General features: G+C 42.2%; 1 protein-coding gene across 1 annotated transcript; it reads left to right on the forward strand.

Moving 5' to 3' along the window:
* The first annotated feature begins 543 nt into the window (after positions 1-543).
* Positions 544-20261, forward strand: TTC1 (tetratricopeptide repeat domain 1). The gene is made up of 7 exons (XM_075602215.1): positions 544-1059; positions 13163-13223; positions 13447-13559; positions 14350-14386; positions 15285-15433; positions 16833-16887; positions 19760-20261. Exons 1-7 carry the CDS (start codon positions 559-561, stop codon positions 19891-19893), a joined length of 1050 nt encoding a protein of 349 aa, XP_075458330.1. The 5' UTR covers positions 544-558; the 3' UTR covers positions 19894-20261.

Consider the following 20261-nt stretch of genomic DNA (forward strand, 5'->3'; position numbering starts at 1 on the left):
AGCCACCTTTGCCGAAGAAGGGACATATTGAGCCACCTGTGCTGAAGCAGGGACCATGGCCGGCCTTAGGGCAAGTCATGTTGCCATGGTGACCGACATTAAAATGACTATGCTGCGATGTCATATGCTGACATGTTGCCATGGCACCGTGACGTCACATGACATCGGCAGGGTTGGGCTGCTCGTCAAGGTAAGTCCCCTTACATTTTTTTTACAGAGGGGGCCCCGCTGCCAGCTGGCGGCCCGTGCAGGGACTGATTGAGCCACCTGTGCTGAAGCAGGGATATCCAGAAAACCTGACCTGTTTGGGGGGGGGGGGTGGCTTGAAGACTGGAGGTGAGCCCCCCTGTCCTAGCATACAGTACCCACTGCAGCCAAGGATTCTGGGATTCTGGGAAATTACATGCAAATGAGCACAATTGCACCACAACAATATTGAATTACCCGCCAAAATGACGTCGCTGTGGGTGCGTCGGTCAGGCGTTGAGTTACTCCGGCGGTAGATTGCTCATGTCTGAGCTGTAAGGATGCAGTTCCTATGGAGACCTCGGGTGACCAATGGAAGCGCTCGATGTTGACGTGTCTGCGGCTGCGCAGTTTCCTGAGGTGTGCGGAAGCTGCCGGGTGGGGAGAGCCATGGAGGCTCCGAGGACAGAGTATTCCGAGGCGGACGCAGCGCCGCGGGATCTGCCCGGGGAGGACGGGGAAGAAGAGCGGTTCCATGATTGTAACGAGGCGGCTTCTCCCTCAGTCACCGAGTCCGGGAGCCGCCGAGGACCTGCGCGGGAGGCTTCTGCCGCTGGAGAGGCGGAGGCCTGTGCAGAGGGGCCTCGGGGAAAGGGGGAGGCTCCGGCCGAGCAGACGGGGACAGTGTTGGATTCCACCACCGGGGGCCCGGGGGAAGGCTCGGGAGACGGCTCAGGAGACGCGGCCTGTGGTAGTAGGGAAGGTTCGGAGGCCTCGGGTGATGAGTGCGGGGCAGCAGCAGGGGAGGAAGAGGAACCCGACGAGGAAGCGCTGCTCGAGCTGGAGAAAGAGCTCAGCGAGGAAGAGAGAGAGGTCAGTGTGAGGAGGAAGAAAGAGAGGTCGGTGTGAGGAGGAAGAGAGAGGTCGGTGTGAGGAGGAAGAGAGAGGTCGGTGTGAGGAGGAAGAGAGAGGTCGGTGTGAGGAGGAAGAGAGAGGTCGGTGTGAGGAGGAAGAGAGAGGTCGGTGTGAGGAGGAAGAGAGAGGTCAGTGTGAGGAGGAAGAGAGGGGTCAGTGTGAGGAGGAAGAGAGAGAGAGTCAGTGTGAGGAGAGAGGTCAGGGGGAGAGAGAGATGTCAGTGTGAGGAGGGGGAGAGAGAGATGTCAGTGTGAGGAGGGGGAGAGAGAGATGTCAGTGTGAGGAGGGGGAGAGAGAGATGTCAGTGTGAGGAGGGGGAGAGAGAGATGTCAGTGTGAGGAGGGGGAGAGAGGTCAGTGTGAGGAGGGGGAGAGAGGTCAGTGTGAGGAGGGGGAGAGAGAGGTCAGTGTGAGGAGTGGGAGAGAGAGGTCAGTGTGAGGAGGGGGAGAGAGAGGTCAGTGTGAGGAGGGGGAGAGAGAGAGGTCAGTGTGAGGAGGGGGAGAGAGAGGTCAGTGTGAGGAGGGGGAGAGAGAGGTCAGTGTGAGGAGGGGGAGAGAGAGGTCAGTGTGAGGAGGGGGAGAGAGAGAGGTCATTGTGAGGAGGGGGAGAGAGAGAGAGGTCAGTGTGAGGAGGGGGAGAGAGAGAGAGAGGTCCGTGTGAGGAGGGGGAGAGAGAGAGGTCAGTGTGAGGAGAGAGAGGTCAGTGTGAGGAGAGAGAGGTCAGTGTGAGGAGAGAGAGGTCAGTGTGAGGAGAGAGAGAGGTCAGTGTGAGGAGGGAGAAAGAGTTCGGTGAGGAGGAGTACTAGAGAGAGAGAGAGGTGTCAGTATGAGGAGGAGGACGAGAGAGAGGTGTCAGTATGAGGAGGAGGACGAGAGAGAGGTGTCAGTATGAGGAGGAGGAGGACGAGAGAGAGGTGTCAGTATGAGGACGAGAGAGAGAGAGGTGTCCAGTATGAGGAGGAGGACGAGAGAGAGGTGTCCAGTATGAGGAGGAGGACGAGAGAGAGAGAGGTGTCAGTATGAGGAGGACGAGAGAGAGAGGTGTCAGTATGAGGAGGAGGACGAGAGAGAGAGGTGTCAGTATGAGGAGGAGGACGAGAGCGAGAGAGGTGTCAGTATGAGGCTGAGGACGAGAGCGAGAGAGGTGTCAGTATGAGGCGGAGGAGGACGAGAGAGCGAGAGGTGTCAGTATGAGGAGGAGGAGGACGAGAGAGGTGTCAGTATGGGGAGGACGACGACGAGAGAGAGAGGTGTCAGTGTGAGGAGGAGGACGAGAGAGAGAGGTGTCAGTGTGAGGAGGAGGACGAGAGAGAGAGAGGTGTCAGTGTGAGGAGGAGTACTAGAGAGAGAGAGAGGTGTCAGTATGAGGAGGAGGACGAGAGAGAGGTGTCAGTATGAGGAGGAGGACGAGAGAGAGGTGTCAGTATGAGGAGGAGGAGGACGAGAGAGAGGTGTCAGTATGAGGACGAGAGAGAGAGAGGTGTCCAGTATGAGGAGGAGGACGAGAGAGAGGTGTCCAGTATGAGGAGGAGGACGAGAGAGAGAGAGGTGTCAGTATGAGGAGGACGAGAGAGAGAGGTGTCAGTATGAGGAGGAGGACGAGAGAGAGAGGTGTCAGTATGAGGAGGAGGACGAGAGCGAGAGAGGTGTCAGTATGAGGCTGAGGACGAGAGCGAGAGAGGTGTCAGTATGAGGCGGAGGAGGACGAGAGAGCGAGAGGTGTCAGTATGAGGAGGAGGAGGACGAGAGAGGTGTCAGTATGGGGAGGACGACGACGAGAGAGAGAGGTGTCAGTGTGAGGAGGAGGACGAGAGAGAGAGGTGTCAGTGTGAGGAGGAGGACGAGAGAGAGAGAGGTGTCAGTGTGAGGAGGAGGACGACGAGAGAGAGAGAGGTGTCGGTGTGAGGAGGAGGACGACGAGAGAGAGAGAGGTGTCGGTGTGAGGAGGAGGACGACGAGAGAGAGGTGTCGGTGTGAGGCGGAGGACGAGAGAGAGAGAGGTGTCGGTGTGAGGCGGAGGACGAGAGAGAGAGAGGTGTCGGTGTGAGGCGGAGGACGAGAGAGAGAGTGGTGTCGGTGTGAGGCGGAGGACGAGAGAGAGAGTGGTGTCGGTGTGAGGCGGAGGACGAGAGAGAGAGAGAGAGGTGTCAGTGTGAGGAGGAGGACGAGAGAGGTGTCAGTGTGAGGAGGAGGACGAGAGAGAGTGTCAGTATGAGGAGGAGGACGAGAGAGGTGTCCGTGTGAGGAGTAGGTGGAGGGGTGCTAATCTAAACCTGGAAAACATTCCTATTCTTGTAGCTTTATCTGTGTACAGATAGAATAAGCATAGTCCAGAGAACTGTGGGGTGCTCAAGAACAGTAATTGACGGACAACAAAAATATAATGATAAATCTGGAAAAGCCAGCATGTAGTACCCCTAAGGTATCTATTAATTAAGATGTAGAACCAGGTCTCTGACCCAAAACCACTTCTATGGAAAAATCCGACAATGCATTGTAGTAAAGATTTTAAACACATCCTAGCGTCCAGAATTATCACAATAAAGTGCAGCGTCTAAGTTGATTTCCCATATGTCCTGGGGTATTCTGTGTGCAGTCCGCTTGGAAGGTTGAAATAAATATAAATGGGAAAAAAAGCAGAGCACTACCCATGCATAAGCTTGGAAAAAAGGTATAGAGAGATGCGTTACCAAGGTATAAAAAATGAATTTAATGGTATATATATAGATATAGATATATATATATATATATACACAGTATATCTCAAAAACACATACTCTATACCATTCGGTGGCTAAATGTTTTATTTGTCCGAGCTTTCGAGAAACACTGATCTCTTCTTCGGGCGACGTTACAATGGATAAAGCAAGAAAAGTTTTATTTTAAAACAGTCTAGAATGTTATCTGTCATGAAACCTAACCCTCCCCCTTGTGCAGTATGTGATTTTATGACTTTAGGTGTTAAATGGTCCCTGAATGTTTGTGATGCAAAAGTGTGTGTATGTGTGTAAATATAAATGTATAAAGCGCTCAGTGTATACAGCGCTGTACAAAAGGTGTGTGTGGAGGGGGAGTGTATACCAATGGTGTTGGTGGGTATTGAAATGTAAGAGGGTGTTGCATTACTATAAATGTGTGTAGATACTATATAGTCCCTATTGGTATATAGGGATAGAATTACATTGTACGTTAGTATGTGTAAGAGTCAGAGGTGTGTGTGCATTCATATAGCGCAGTATTTATAGACATGGGATTTATGATTCATGGGAAGAGAGTTCTCTTGTTTAGTGGCTCATGAAACTGCGGTCTCGGTTTAGGCCACCGAACAGTTTCATAAATTTGTATTCATGCAACCATCTCTCTTTCAGTGTTCTAAGATTACCTTTGCGTATGGCCACCTTCAGATCGTTAATCTTATGGCCAGAGTCAGAGAAATGTCGCCGACAGGACTGCCTCTTGTTCCACGTGATGCTGTGACGATGCAGATTCATTCTCTTGTTTAGCCCCTGTCCCGTCTCATCTATGTAGTAGCAGCCCCCTGGGCATTTCATGCACATGATAAGGTACACGACATTGCTGGAGGAACAGGTGAACCTTCCTTTCGATTTTGTACTCTAGATTCCTGTGTGGTATTTGTATTGTGCCGCTGTGTGGAGCATTGCGCAGGTTTTGCATCTTGCGTCCTGGCATGGTCTTGTTGTATTGTTGAATACTTTAATCCTCACCATCATCTCCTTGATTGTGAGGTTGTCTGTATGATAATAAGGATGTTTCAGGGAAGACCTTTTGCAGTCTTGTATCTTCCTGGATAATGGGTTGTAGTTCCCTGGCGATCTTGCGTAGGGCTTCTAGGTTTGGGTTATATGTGACCACCAGCAAATCCACAAAGCAACCAGAATACCAAGAAGTGATCTCCTTGAATACAGAAAGAAAGAGACAAGCGACATGGTACCTTTTTGGTGGTCACATATAACCCACACCTAGGAGCCCTACGCAAGATCGCTAGGGAACTACAACCCATTCTCCAGGAAGATACAAGAATGCAACAGGTCTTCCCTGAAACACCCTTATCATACAGACAACCTCATCTCAAGGAAATGATGGTGAGGAGTAAAGTATTCAATACAACTGAATGCAGGACAAGGCCAGGACGCAAGATGCAAAACCTGCGCAATGCTCTGCACAGCGAGCACAATACAAATGCCACACAGGAATATGGAGTACAAAATCAAAAGGAAGGTTCACTTTTTCCTCCTGCAATGTTGTGTACCTTATCACGTGCATGAAATGCCCAGGGGGCTGCTACTACATAGGTGAGACAGGACAGGGGCTAAACAAGAGAATGAACCTGCATCACACGTGGAACAAGAGACAGTCCTGTTGCCGAACATTTCTCTGACTCTGGCCATAAAATGAACGATTTGAAGGTGGCCATACTCAAAGGCAATCTTAAAACACCGAAAGAGAGACGGTTGCGTGAATACAAATTTATGAAACTGTTCGGGACGGTGGCCTAAACCGAGACCGCAGTTTCATGAGCCATTACACAAGAGAACTCTCTTCCCATGAATGCTAAATCCCATGTCTATAAATACTGCGCTATATGAATGCACACACAGCTGTCTCTTACACATACTAATGTATAATGTAATTCTATCTGTATATACCAATAGGGACTACATAGTATCCACACACATTTATAGTTGTCAAAGCCTAGAAATAAGATCAATGAGTCAAATACAGGGTTCAAAAAGTAACACATGAGTTTATCTGTACCAAGGCACAATTTGGGAGACAAGAATTCAGAAAGAACTCAAGCCTCTGAAAACATATTGCTTAGTATCACATTTTTATACATTTCAAAATGAGTAATACACCCCTTAAGGGGGCTGGCTTACAGATAAGTGATGATATGATGACATGCAAAAATATATTAGTTGATACATATATATGCTTTACATTGCTATATTCTTATCGATAATTTACCATAATGTGGGCCTCCCAACCCTGTGACATAAGGGAGTTACTGTGTTCAGCCCTGTATGTATGCTGTGGCTGTCAGATAAGAAAGAACTCAGATCAGCAGGAATGTCTAATCGCTTACGAATGCTATTTCAATTCTTGCCTGCCTTGTAGGAATTAAAAAGGGTTAGTTATATCTAGGAGCGATACTCTGCAGATTCAAACATTCACAGTTCATTCATTCACGAATGAGACAAATATACATTCATATAGCAAACACTCAGAAAATGGTGGTTTAGGCCAAAATGGAGGTGATGATAGCCACTCACATTATCTCAATCTTCACAGTCCTCTCTTTTTATTCTTGAAAACATAGTCTTTTAAGGATAATTCAGATAAAACTCAGAAGCGTTGCACTGGCCTGGAGGGCCCCAATTTGCATGGCTCCGATAGTTCTGGAAACTCACAGAGCTGCTGGCTATCATCTCAGCCAGGTTGGTCTTTCTGCCATCATCTTCATCTGTATTCCATTGAGGAGGACTGACTTTTCCTTCTGAGATTGCATCTTCCGTAGTGTCGTCTGTGATCAGTGGCATGGCCTGGGTAGAGGGTTTTACACACCTTTGCAGTATGGATTTACTGCACATGGCACAGACATACAAAACAATCAGAACTGCAAACACACAGACAAATCCATTCATCAGTTTCGCTTCTAGAAAACCAACCAACATGGTAATTCCTAACGAAACCCACCTCTTATCTCCACCTTTCCTTAATCTCTCCTGTATCTTTGCGATCTTCTCTACCTCATGCTCAATCTTACCACTTTGATCTCTAAATAACATAACATTGCTCTTTAACTCGGGCACACACGCTAAAATATAGTCCAGAGCCATTCTATTCTGTAGGGCCATTAATCTAATCTGTACCTGTTCTTGATTAAGTAAATTAATGAATGTAGTTGTATGATTGAGAACATCATCCAGTACATCCGTAAGTACATTGAGCCTGTCATATAGCAACTCAACTCCTACATTAGGAAATAAGCTAGCCCAAAATTATTCTTTCCATAGACTACTTTTCAAACCCTGTGTGTTGGAAGTGGCTCTGCTATTCCTGATCCTGCCAGTGGGTCATTGTAAAGGCAGGTACAACTGTACCTAGATAGCAGGACCCTGTCCAACCACATGGTAATACTCTGTAGGCCTATTTTCCACAAATCCAATACACTCCCCTAGGTAAACTAGAATTTGTGCAAGCACATTTTACTATCTTAATTAAACTGAAAAATTAAGGCTACATCCTCCCTGTAAATTTTTAGTTCAGGGCTGTAAATACATTTTCATACAAGTTTCATCAGTTGGTGGAGACACCTGACCCATAAATTGATTGTTGTTCCCAGTGTAATTTCCACCTACAGGAACCTCATTTACCAGTGGAATTCGGTTTAGAAAAGTTTCCTGTAAACAAATTCAAATTAACATTTCATCATTTTAAATTCGGCATTAGTGTAAGGTATCCCTACTCAAGGGGTTAAATGTAATTCTCTCTTACATCATTGGGGGCCACTAGAGTATGGCAGGGATTCATTGTATATATTCCCTTGTGACCCATTAACCTGTGTAGCATTGTGCAAGATTGTATGATTATCTGCAAAATTATGTGACCATAAAACAATAAACATTACAAATATTTCAAAATTGATCATCCCTTATCATCATCTGGATGGTGTAGGCTGATCTTGCCTAGCGGGGCATACATCTTAAAAACACACTCTGAAGCATAAAAATAATATGGAGTCCTGAAAAAACAAATTGTTCATTTAAGTCCGGGCCTTGATAATATTGAGTTCAGAAAAAGCAAATTGTTCGTTTAAGACCGGGCCTTGCCTGAAGTCTTAATTCCTCGGTGGTTAAATGTTCTAGGATTATTGTGCCTAGAAACACTAACAGTTGGTAAAAAACGCTGGCTTGATGATTCTTTATCTTTGTTAACTGTTTACGGTGGTGCCGGCACTTTTTTCTTGCGATGATGCTGCTTTGTATTCTCCTTGGTAGACTGTATAAGCTGCACCTAAGTTTGGAGAGACTTAAACATTTCATTAATAAAAGCACAAGGAGAGCGCTTTTAGCCACTATAATTTAGTATCAGCACAAATTTTTTTTGTTTTTCACCACTATCTTGGCATCCGCGTATAAAATAAACACAAAAAATACCTTGCTCACCAACTTACAAAAGAAAGAAATCAACGGTGCATAGGAAAGTATCGTAAGAGAACACTGATAAGTGGCAAGAGGTTGTCACTAAAAGTCCCTAAAGCTTGCACTCATTGTAAACTGTAAAATATACATAAAGTACCAGTTAAATAACTAATACCACTAATATCAAATTTATTACAGACCAAATGGGAAATATCCACATAAACTTAACTTTAACACAACTAAAACGTATACAACTTTTTTACAAGCTAAAAACTTACAAAATGCATAAAATGACAACTAATAAATCATAAATAAAAGAGTCCCCATGTGAACGAAACAGACAGTATACGGTAAACAAAAATGCTAATATGAACACAAAGCCCTATCAGAACATGAGGGGCCAGTGACCATAATATACTAACAATGCTAATTAGCTTCACCACAAAACACTGCGTAGTAGCAGCTTATCACATTAATACTTAGTTCCCAAACAGACTCAAAATAAAGCTATCCGATAGTTATGCTGGAAAATGTAAAGAGATGGGGTATATCCCTCTCTATATGAATATTCATGAAATAACATGTTGCTATGTGTAGCAATGAGTAAACAGCACCAAAACACAACACAATATGAATGGAGTCATTTCGGCAAGAAATGTTCAAGGATAAATAACAAAACAACACACATAAGGTAATGTTGCAATTAACAAAATAGGCAGAGTCCGCATATAGACAGGTGTGTAATGGAAAATCATATAAATTATCCTCTCTTTTGTTCATATGCAAATCCTATGACATGTGAACAATATACGACATAAAGGATGATGGTATTTAAAACATCAGCAGCTTGAGATTTAAATATATATTTATCATGAATTTGACAATAGCTACTGCTTTAAAAAATAAAATCTAGATAGCCTACAGTTGCATTCTTTAAAATGAGAGGCTATAGATCAGGGTTCAAATTAAGACACCTTTTGGAGGGAAAGGAGAGGTAATGGTTAAAAGTTATAAAAATACATCACATATGCAGTTAACTTTATAGGAAAAATTATTTCATATCTGATTTTATGCTTACTTGTTTATATTGTACGCTTTGTGAAGTACTGAGTATACTTTTGACACTATTCAAATACGGAAATACATATTAAATATTATTGTATTGTTAATGAAACAATTATAACAAATAGCGTTAAAAAACATCTCCTAATTAGAACAAATAGAATTGAAATGTGTTTACTGGTTTCTGCGTAGAGGTATTTTGGATACTGCATGTGGGGATTATAACCCCTTCTTGTAATAATTCCTACATAATGGGAGCTATGCCATCTAAAGCATTTCATAAACTATGAGGTATTTATCCTAAAATAGATACAAAAAACAAAAAGCATAATTTCACATTTCTCTGATACAGAGCAAAATGAACTTTACAAAAAATAAGATAAAACCCAAAACAGACCTGTTTGATCCTGCAAACTCAGTCCCAAAAATAAATACATTACAGTATCATTCTCTTTCCCCATACTATAACTAAGCTGCTTTTAAACATTTCTTTTTTTTCTCTCAGCTCCTAGTTAACTTTTCATGCCTGGAACGTGGTCTTTGTACATTCCTTAAGCTGGAGGAGGGGGGCCAGCCCGCTTGGCTGCTTTTAACCTTCCCTCTTTTAAATGACTACTGTTCAAAAATCAGACGAACAGTGTATTTAAGAAAACAAACCGTTAGTTTCCTAATATAAGTTTGAACAGAGAAACCTTGATAACTACAAACAAAACAAAACATCTCTGCAACCCTTCTTATAAAAACATAAATCTTATTGTTTTATTTACTATATATTTATAATTCCTTATCTTTCTTACACACACCCACATAGACACATACACACGTTCTCTGAGTTTATCTTCTTTTAACATTCATTCTTCTTTCTACAAAACTCCAACACGATCTTAATCTTATGGGCCAGAGTAAAACTTAATAAAGCTTCCTTACTCCATAAGATCAGACTCTTTCTTTTTGTTTAAATAAAAAATAAACATTTACTTTTTAAAACTTTGCATTCTAGATATACCTTTCTTTTAGTCCTGACTCCTCTAAATCAGCACATAAAATTTAAATTTAAAACTTCATTTAAATATTGTTACACAGTATTTCCTACGCCCAGGAACAAACATGTGCTACTGTAAAAATACAAATTCATATTTGAGTCGGGGTGAAATGACTTCTTTTTACAACTGCCAAATTTTCATTCTCTTTTAAAATATTACACTAACAGACTTTAACATACAATACTTCCTAGGTTTATTTTAAATGCTACTGTCATGCCTTGTAAATGGCAGCAGGCTTAATACACTTTGACAAAAGGGTTTAAACTTAAATGACCCTTTTACAAGAGATTATTTGTTATTTTTATGATTAGTACAACAAGTGACAATGTGAAGCGCTATGTACACTAATGGCGCTATATGAATAAAGACATGCATGCATGCATACATACATTAACTATCAGAGTGACACACAAACACTTCACTCCATGACATGTATATTATTATGCCATCAAACTAGTTACTATCTGAGCTTTCTAAGATGAAACAAACAAAAAACATTTAAAGAGGATGTCCCCTTCTTTTCCATGCAATATTAATGCATTCAGTCCTAAAAAACTACTTTAACATTCTCAAATTCAAGCCATTTCTTCCTAGGTTAATAATTAACTTCCATGTCTCACAGACATGTAACTCCTGTGCCTCACAAACATGCAACTCCTGTGACCTTTCAGTGAAAAAGGGTGAGGGAAGGGAGATGAGGAAAAGGGGATTAGAAAAAAGGGGGGTCCAATAATGCTGCAGTTATTTTTAAAACCGAGCCTGATATGTTTCACTTTCCTTCTTATTCAATATATTCTGCGTCACTAAATATCCATTTTTAAAACATTTTATTGCCATAAAGTCCACACAAAATTTCAAGGGACGTACCCTTCGCCGGCGACTGCTGAGAACGTAGGTTTCCCCATAATTCTCCTCTATTACACCGATCAACGTTAGCTGACCATGTACCTTACACCGATCAACGTTAGTTGACCATGTACCAATAAGGTGCCCCAACCCTTGGTATAATATAAGTAGAATATAGAGTTAAGGAACAGTGGCCTTAAAAACAGTTTCCTGCTGTTCCTTAACAATAGTTCTCTCCCCAAGTTCTAGGAGACTTAACACCTTATTAATTATTATACCTTCCGGGCCCTTACTTGGCCCTGCCGTTTAGCGGCACACGGTATAACCTGAGTTTATGGCAATAATACAAAAACAACAATAACAATACCTGATCAGTATAATATTGATAAACTCACGTGATACAGGGTGTCCCGTCACTCAGGTAGGTTGCCCATAAAGAACAAACTGTCTACAGATTACTCAAACTTTAATCTAACGGCTTTTTCTGTTAAAAAGGATAAAGCCATACCTTATTCCAAGTGTGCACGTTTGAGTAATGTAGGCAGTTTCTCCGTCTGGGTTTCCTGGTCCCGAGATGTTGGGTGTCCCTTTCAAGGGCCGCCATCTGTCAAAGCCTAGAAATAAGATCAATGAGTCAAATACAGGGTTCAAAAAGTAACACATGAGTTTATCTGTACCAAGGCACAATTTGGGAGACAAGAATTCAGAAAGAACTCAAGCCTCTGAAAACATATTGCTTAGTATCACATTTTTATACATTTCAAAATGAGTAATACACCCCTTAAGGGGGCTGGCTTACAGATAAGTGATGATATGATGACATGCAAAAATATATTAGTTGATACATATATATGCTTTACATTGCTATATTCTTATCGATAATTTACCATAATGTGGGCCTCCCAACCCTGTGACATAAGGGAGTTACTGTGTTCAGCCCTGTATGTATGCTGTGGCTGTCAGATAAGAAAGAACTCAGATCAGCAGGAATGTCTAATCGCTTACGAATGCTATTTCAATTCTTGCCTGCCTTGTAGGAATTAAAAAGGGTTAGTTATATCTAGGAGCGATACTCTGCAGATTCAAACATTCACAGTTCATTCATTCACGAATGAGACAAATATACATTCATATAGCAAACACTCAGAAAATGGTGGTTTAGGCCAAAATGGAGGTGATGATAGCCACTCACATTATCTCAATCTTCACATAGTAATGCAACACCCTCTTACATTTCAACATCCACCAACACATTGGTGTACACTCCCCCTCCACACACACCTTTTGTAAAGTGCTGTATACACTGGGCGCTTTTATAAATTTATATTTACATACACTCTTACATCACAAACATTCAGGGACCATTTAACAACTAAAGTCATAAATCGCATGCTGCACAGGGGGGAGGGATAGGTTTCATGACAAATAACATTCCTGTCTGTTTTAAAGTAAAACTTGTCTTGCTTTATCCATTGTAACGTCGCCCGAAGAAGAGATCAGTGTCTCTCGAAAGCTCGCACAAATAAAACATTTCGTTAGCAACCAAACGGTATCGTGTATTTGTTTTTGATTTTTAAGCTCAGCTAATATGGTATGTATGTATGTTAGTTATATATGATGTAATATTAAATTCATTTCTTATATCTTGGGAACGCATCTCTATATCTTTTTTCAAGCCTATTCATGTAGTGCTCTGCTTTTCTTCCTATTTGTATACAGATAGAATAAGGCCTGAAGTTTAGTTCCTTTTGTGGATCTGGGCCTTGGAGTATAAGCTCTTCGGGTAGGGCCTCACTTTGCATTTGTTATTTACTTGCTACTCTTATCCCCATTGTTGACACTTTATTTTGCCTGTATTGTAACTTTGCAAAGCGCTGTGTACATGGTTGGCTCTATATAAATAAAATTATAGTTGCTTTGCTGATAACCTCCCAATGTTGTGTTACAGAGAAGGAAAGAACAGGGCACATGTTTAAAAGAAGAAGGAAACAAACTATTTAAGAAAGGAGGTGGGTACATTATGTTTTTAATGTAAGTGCGGTACAACACAATGGTACATATATAATGTATAAACCAACATTAAGAGCATATGTGTTTAACTGTATTTTCAGCAACATAATCTGCAAGTGTTTTTTCTGTATCATACTAATAGAACACTCATGAATAGCTGAAGGTTTAATTGCGTTTTTAATGTTCCTGCTAAGAACAGGGTTTTTTTGTGTTGACGTGCAGATTACGTCGATGCTGAAGCAGTGTACTCTCAAGCACTTCGAACATGTCCAGCCTTCTATCAGAAGGATAGATCTATCCTCTTCTCAAACAGAGCTGCTGCTAGAATAAAACAGGTAAAATGTGGAATGCATTCTCTGTACCATTTGCAATTACAAACCGATATCTGCAGGTCAAGTCATTATCATTAATTAATTAATGATAACACAAGGTTGTATCATTAATGCAAAATTATGTGCGCAAATAAATATATTGGAGTTCTAAGCTTTTATAAATAAAAAATAAAAAAACAGGAAGATCCAGGTATTATAGACATTGATATCATTTCGTGTAAGCTTTCATTCTGCATAGATGACTGAAATATATAGTGATGCCAAAATATCCAGCAACTTAGATACTTGTAACACTGATGATACATCAGTTCTAAAGAAACTGTTATATTACAATTCTGCTCCTTTTTGAAGACTCCCTTCTGCTGTTACCAATTGTCACAATCAGTCATTGATGACACCAAAAGCAGTGACAGCTGGACAGCAGAGAGATGCAGAACAATAAACATGTCAGATAACAGAGGAGAACCATGCATTGTATTATTTGGTATGATGTATCTTGATTGTTTTCTTGATATTTAGATCTTTCCTGATATATTAAACACACCAAGTTATTACCTTTTTGTATGAAAACATTCAGATTAGTTCTTCTAAATTAGAGTGTCGCCTGATTTTTTTTATTTATTTTTTATTTTATTTTTTTGGAAGTACATGGAATTTCATTTATACTATACAGTAGTATTCACGCACTAATGCAATGTTCTGATTAAACAAATCCTTTTATTTTGACTGGCAAAATACATTTAGATATCACATGTTAAAAGAAATTACAGAATAACTATGCTCTCTTTCACAGGACAAGAATGAATTTGCACTAAAGGATTGCGGCAAAGGTACATTATCTCCTACTTTTTTGGCTGTATTTTCTTAGGACGTGATATGGGTTTATAGTAGGAAGAAGAGTTTAGGAGATTTCTTGGCTTCAGTTCAAGTTATGAGAAAATCTATGTACAGGTAGTCCTCGTTTTACAACGCTTCGCTTTACAACGAATGGCTTATCAAACGCTATGCAATGCATACCTATGTTCATTTTTACAACGCCAAAACGGCTTATCCAACGCTCTTACGACGCTTTGCAACGTTGTTTATGTGTATGTGGATATACACACATACACATAAACAACGTTGCAAAGCGTCGTAAGAGCATATATATTATATTATACTATATTATATTATACTATATAATATTATATTACACTATATAATATATTATTTATTATGTTATATTATATATATAATACAGTATAGACAATATATAATTTATGAGTGTGCTGCATATCTTATTGCCGCGTAAAATATTTGGTGTATTTTAGTGTTAAAAATGCCTTCAGGAACGGAACCTTTCATTTAAACAGTGTTCCCATGGGAAAACGTGTTTCACTTTACAACGTTTCGCTATCCAACGCCATTTTGAGTAACGCATTGTGTCGGATAACCGAGGACTGCCTGTATGTGCTACCATTGAACCAATGTAAGATTGCTGGACATTATATCAGCAAGCAGTAGGCGTTGTTGCATTTTCTCTCTCCTTTTTCCTTTGCTTGCTAGATTACTTGTGGTGTTCTTATAACTAATTTCCTCCAACAAGGCAAGTACATCATTCTGTGCAGCCAACATATGCATTCAACGCAGTCACATGACCTTCCTCGCACAGTATTCTGAAAATATTTAAGTGTTATAGAGATGAAAGTTTGATTCTAGCATTGACAGCCAAAATTTTATTTTCTACAGCAATTGCGCTAAATCCTAATTATGTTCGCGCTCTACTAAGGAGGGCAGAATTATATGAGAAGACTGATAAACTGGACGAAGCACTGGCAGATTATAAATCTGTTCTGGAAAAGGATGCATCCTCTTATCAAGCCAGAGAAGCTTGTATGGTAATGTGGAACTTTATTTACCTATGTACATACCCTATGAAAAGGGTCATATAACAGGAATGTCAATGTACTATGTGTGATGTGTGATTTGTGTACAATTACACAAGACATAACTGTGACTAGCACATTCAAGGACTTATTTACAAAGCTTCAGTAGCTATACCCTGTGCACTTAGCCCATTCAATCCAGTGTGTTTACCACGTACTGTATAAGGCTACCACAGCATTGAGAATAAATCCTTGTAAGTAAAGCCATTGGGCGCACATATTGTATAGGTTTCACACCAGGATAAAACTTAGCTGTTTTTGTCTTTTTGAGATGCAGTAGTGTTTCCAGTTTAGGTGACATGTCATAAATTTTGGAGGTCGATTAAATCTCATCCCTTAATCATTTTCTGCATGCAGGCAAAACAGGCAACCTTCTTTTAAATGTCATGCATCTAGCTGACATATGCAAATGTAGCATTTAGAAAAAGCAGCAAAAAGGGGATATGACCCCATGGAGTTGACGTAACCCTTTGAGTTGTGAAATTGCGCCAGACATTCTGGCTCCGTGGTCATGTGATCACTTGTGTAGCAATCACATGTGGGAGGGGCTCCTTCCCCCAAGATGATGAATGTAAAAGGAAGTCCTTTTAAATTCTGATCAACTTCTGCGCTCCAGGAGTGCGGCAGACTTCATCAGTTGCTGACATTTCTACAACTGGCAGTGCCATGCAGGGTACAGCATAAGAGCCATGTGTTTGCCAAGCCCTCTTCCATTTCCAGAAGGTTTTTTTTTAAGCCTAACTGCAGAAGCCCATTCTTTGGCTGCAGCCTACAATAGGTGTGTATATAATCCTATTGCAGGGTATTCGGGTGGACGGCATAGCTGTGTTACACAATTACCTCTGATGACATTCATTTTGTTTTTTTACATTTTATCAAATAAGTGTAAGGCTAAGGCCCCGGTCACGACGCTGTAACGCGCGCCCGCGCTTTTGGTGGCGCGTACAGTCGATTCCCCGGTCTGCAGCTCACTGCAGGAGCAGAGACCGGGGGGGGCGTGGCGGAGCAGTGATGGGGGCGCGGCCATGATGTCACCCGGCAGGTTCGCCCTCATTGGCTGAACCGCCGGGGGGCGTGCCTAATCGCTCGACGCGAGTTCCTGCTCTCAATTCTATTGAGAGCAGGAGTAGCTCTCGCGCGAGCGCTGCGGCCCCCCCTCGCAGCGGGCCCGGCGCCATTGCGGGGAGGGCTCTCGTGCGCGCAGCGTCCGCCACAGCGGACGCTGTAGTAGGCAGCGGGGGCAAGGCCTTATGGGGAACACAATTAGGATGGGGTATTTTAAGTTAAAGCTTGTTTATCTCAAATCTAAAATGAATAGGTAAGTCCAACGGATGTCTCCTTTCTCTTGTAGCGCTTACCCAAGCAGATTGAAGAGAGAAATGAAAAGTTAAAAGAGGAAATGATTAGTAAGTACCACCCAGAATCGAATCCAATCTGCATCACTTCACTTAATTCTTTGGTAGCACTACGACTGGGTAACATTGGCAGTATCCAAAACATTGAGTTCAAAATCTAGACATATAAACATGTCAGGGTGTTAATCCATTATTATTTTAGACCCACATTATTTTTTTAGATGCATTATTTTCACTTTTTTTATGCCCACGGGGAGTCTATATCTCCAAATCCAACTCGGCAGTACACAATTCTTACAAAAGATTAGTTACTGCTTCCAAATTCAACAGACTCCTGCTATTGGCTATATTACCCAGGGGCTAGTCATGCATTATTAACACAGATAGTAAAATAATGATGTGGTATTCCTTTAAAGGTGCAATCCCACATAATCAGCCAGTTGAATTTCTTGGGGGCTCTGAAAGGGAAAGTATTTGTAAATAGAGTGTGTTCTTTCCTCTTATCCCACCCTGTCCTTATCAGAGACAATAACATTGTGGGGAGGGGGACTAGCACAGGGGTGGGCAACCTATTTTTCAATGTAGCCACAGGTGTGGCGAATTAGAAGTGAAAATAGCCACACCATGTAAAAATTGAGGTATTATGTTGCGCATGTGAAAATTTTAAACACACAGTTTGAACAAGTTTCTAAATTCTCAGGGCCGTTCTATAGTGTGTGCATGCGTGCCTGTGCGAACGCACATGCACGTGACACATGCTTTTTGTGTGTATGCTGTGAGCGAGTGAGGCACTGTGTGTGTGTGTTATAAATACGTTTGAAATAAATAAATACTTTAATAAATTATTTATTAACATTGTACATGCGTACATACACACACATTTCAGCTGAGGTAGCAGCGCGAAATATTTATTTTCCTCATCTTCCCCCGTCGGCTGGTTACACGCTCACTGCCGTGCGCGCGGCACCATTATAAAAAGGCTGACTAACCTCAGCCAACTATAACTGCCGCGTGCGCGCACGGCGCAGCAAGTGCATGCACTATAGAACGGCCCTCAGACCTCAAACCCCCTCATCCTCACCCCCCTTCATCCTCCTCTCACGCCACCACCACTACCCTCATCATCATCTCCTCACCCCCATTATCATCATCTCATTTAACCCCCCTCATCATCTCCCCCAACACCCTTGTCCTCCCCCCCAGCACCCTTGTCCTGCCCCCAGCACCCTTGTCCTGCCCCCAGCACCCTTGTCCTGCCCCCAGAACCCTTGTCCTGCCCCCAGCACCCTTGTCCTGCTCCCAGCACCCTTGTCCTGCTCCCAGCACCCTTGTCCTGCTCCCAGCACCCTTGTCCTCTCCCAGCACCCTTGTCCTGCTCCCAGCTCCCTGCACCCTTGTCCTGCTCCCAGCTCCCAGCACCCTTGTCCTCCCCCCAGCCCCTTTCAGCAGTCCCCCCTCCCCTCCATTCCTACCAGATCGCGGCACAGAGGCGACGGAGGCAGTGGTGGCGGGAGGGGAGGGAGGCAAGCGCGTTAGCGCGTCAGCTGGAGCCGGCTCGGAGGGGAGCACGGCAACTTCTGAAGCCGGCTCGGAGGGGAGGGAGCGCGCGCATTTGGAGCCCTGGAGCGGGTGCGCGTCACGTGCTGGAGTGGACGCGTGTCCCGTGCTGGAGCGGCCGGGGGTGAGGGAGTCACACCGCTGGAGCGTGCTCCTTCCCTACCAGGGGAGAAGTAAGGAGGGGGGGGCACACAGGAAGTCCCGGCGACCTTGCCCTGTTCGCCACAGTTTAAGTGCCAATTCGCCACAAGTGGCGAATGGCGACAGGGTTGCCCACCCTGGCTCTAGATGTACAAGCACTTGCTGTAAGTAACCTGAGGAAATCAAACCTCCCAAGTGTACCTTTAAACAATGAATTAAAAACACTTAACAAATCGGGGTGTCAGCCAGGTGTCTAGGTATCACCCACCCAGTTGAGACCCCTTAAACATGTACACTGTGGTCCTATGAATGACTGCCCCCTTTAAACTCCAAATGTTGATATAAACAGTGTTTCAGTGATAACATAGATTTTAAATATAGGACTAGCTGCTAGTACCAGATTAGAGGAAACGAGGCGGTTTGTGTGTGTGTGTGTGTGTGTGTGTGTGTGTGTATATATATCTATATATCCTATCTATCGTAGTTGTCTGTAAGAAATCCTTGTTGTATGGACATGCTTTTTCCTTGCATGGGTCTTGTAAAATACTCTCATTGCCTCAGGGCCTTAATATTGAAGACAATGTGTTAAATCTGTGGGGAAATCGAGCTGCCTAACAGAACACACAAGTCAAATTGAGCATTGATCGGTTACGTTTGACTTTTAAATTACAACACAATTGTCAAGTTGTTTAAATATTTCACAAAAATAGTTGACGGGTATTAAACAGAAAAATAGAAGATGCTTTCTTAGTTTTTTTTTTTTTTAAAAGCTGATTTTTGTTTTGCGTGTGCTATTAAAATGGGCCTTGCATATTGATGTGGTAATCTGAAATTGATGGAAAGAAATATATATTTTCATATAACATACCATTTTAAATGTGTAGTCACACGTAGTACCAAATTAAACTTGATGTGACCTGTTGAAGCAAAGTAGTTTATACACAATGTAGTCTTGTCTCTCATACAGCGGTTATTCCTAAAAAGTTAGTTTATTTAAACTATTCTTGAGATTTATTGCAACCTGAATTTTGGGGTGGATTTTGCAGTCCCTATTTTTGCTCCATTTGTTTCTCTTTCACAACTGGCTATGAGTGAATAACACGGATTACTTTACCATTGGGTGGAGCAAACACGTTTAATAATGACACTTAAAATATGTTTTTGTACGATGGAAAAAATTATTTGGCATGCGAACTGAGCTTTTCCTTTTTTTTCTTGTTGCTAGGTAAATTAAAGGATCTGGGGAACCTGGTCCTTAGACCCTTTGGATTGTCAACGGAAAACTTTAAGGTCAATCAGGATTCAACAAGCGGCTCTTACTCCGTCAACTTTGTGCAAAATCCTAACAATAACAGATGATAAACTTATTGCTGAGTGTGCCCACAGTTGAAGGATTCTGAATGTTACATGTAATTTAATTGGAATAAACTTGGATGCATTGTTTTGCTGCTCCAAAGGACTGGTCACCAAATGTTTTGACAGCTCAAACGTTGTTTTCCCTTGATGTTTTGCAGAAATGATGTGGAGATCAATGTCTTCCACTTCATAGGTGAAAGTTTGACATTTTTATTATTTTGCTGAATTCCTTCCTCTGTACTGTCATTTTATCCTTTTGTATAATCCAGGATTATTGTATTGCAACAGACGTTAATAACCAAAAACCATTGTCTCCTGTAATCAATTCAAGGCCAAAAAATACCAATAAACACTGAATTCATGTTCTTGAA

This window comes from Ascaphus truei, chromosome 5, assembly GCF_040206685.1.
Source record: "Ascaphus truei isolate aAscTru1 chromosome 5, aAscTru1.hap1, whole genome shotgun sequence".
NCBI lineage: Eukaryota > Metazoa > Chordata > Amphibia > Anura > Ascaphidae > Ascaphus > Ascaphus truei.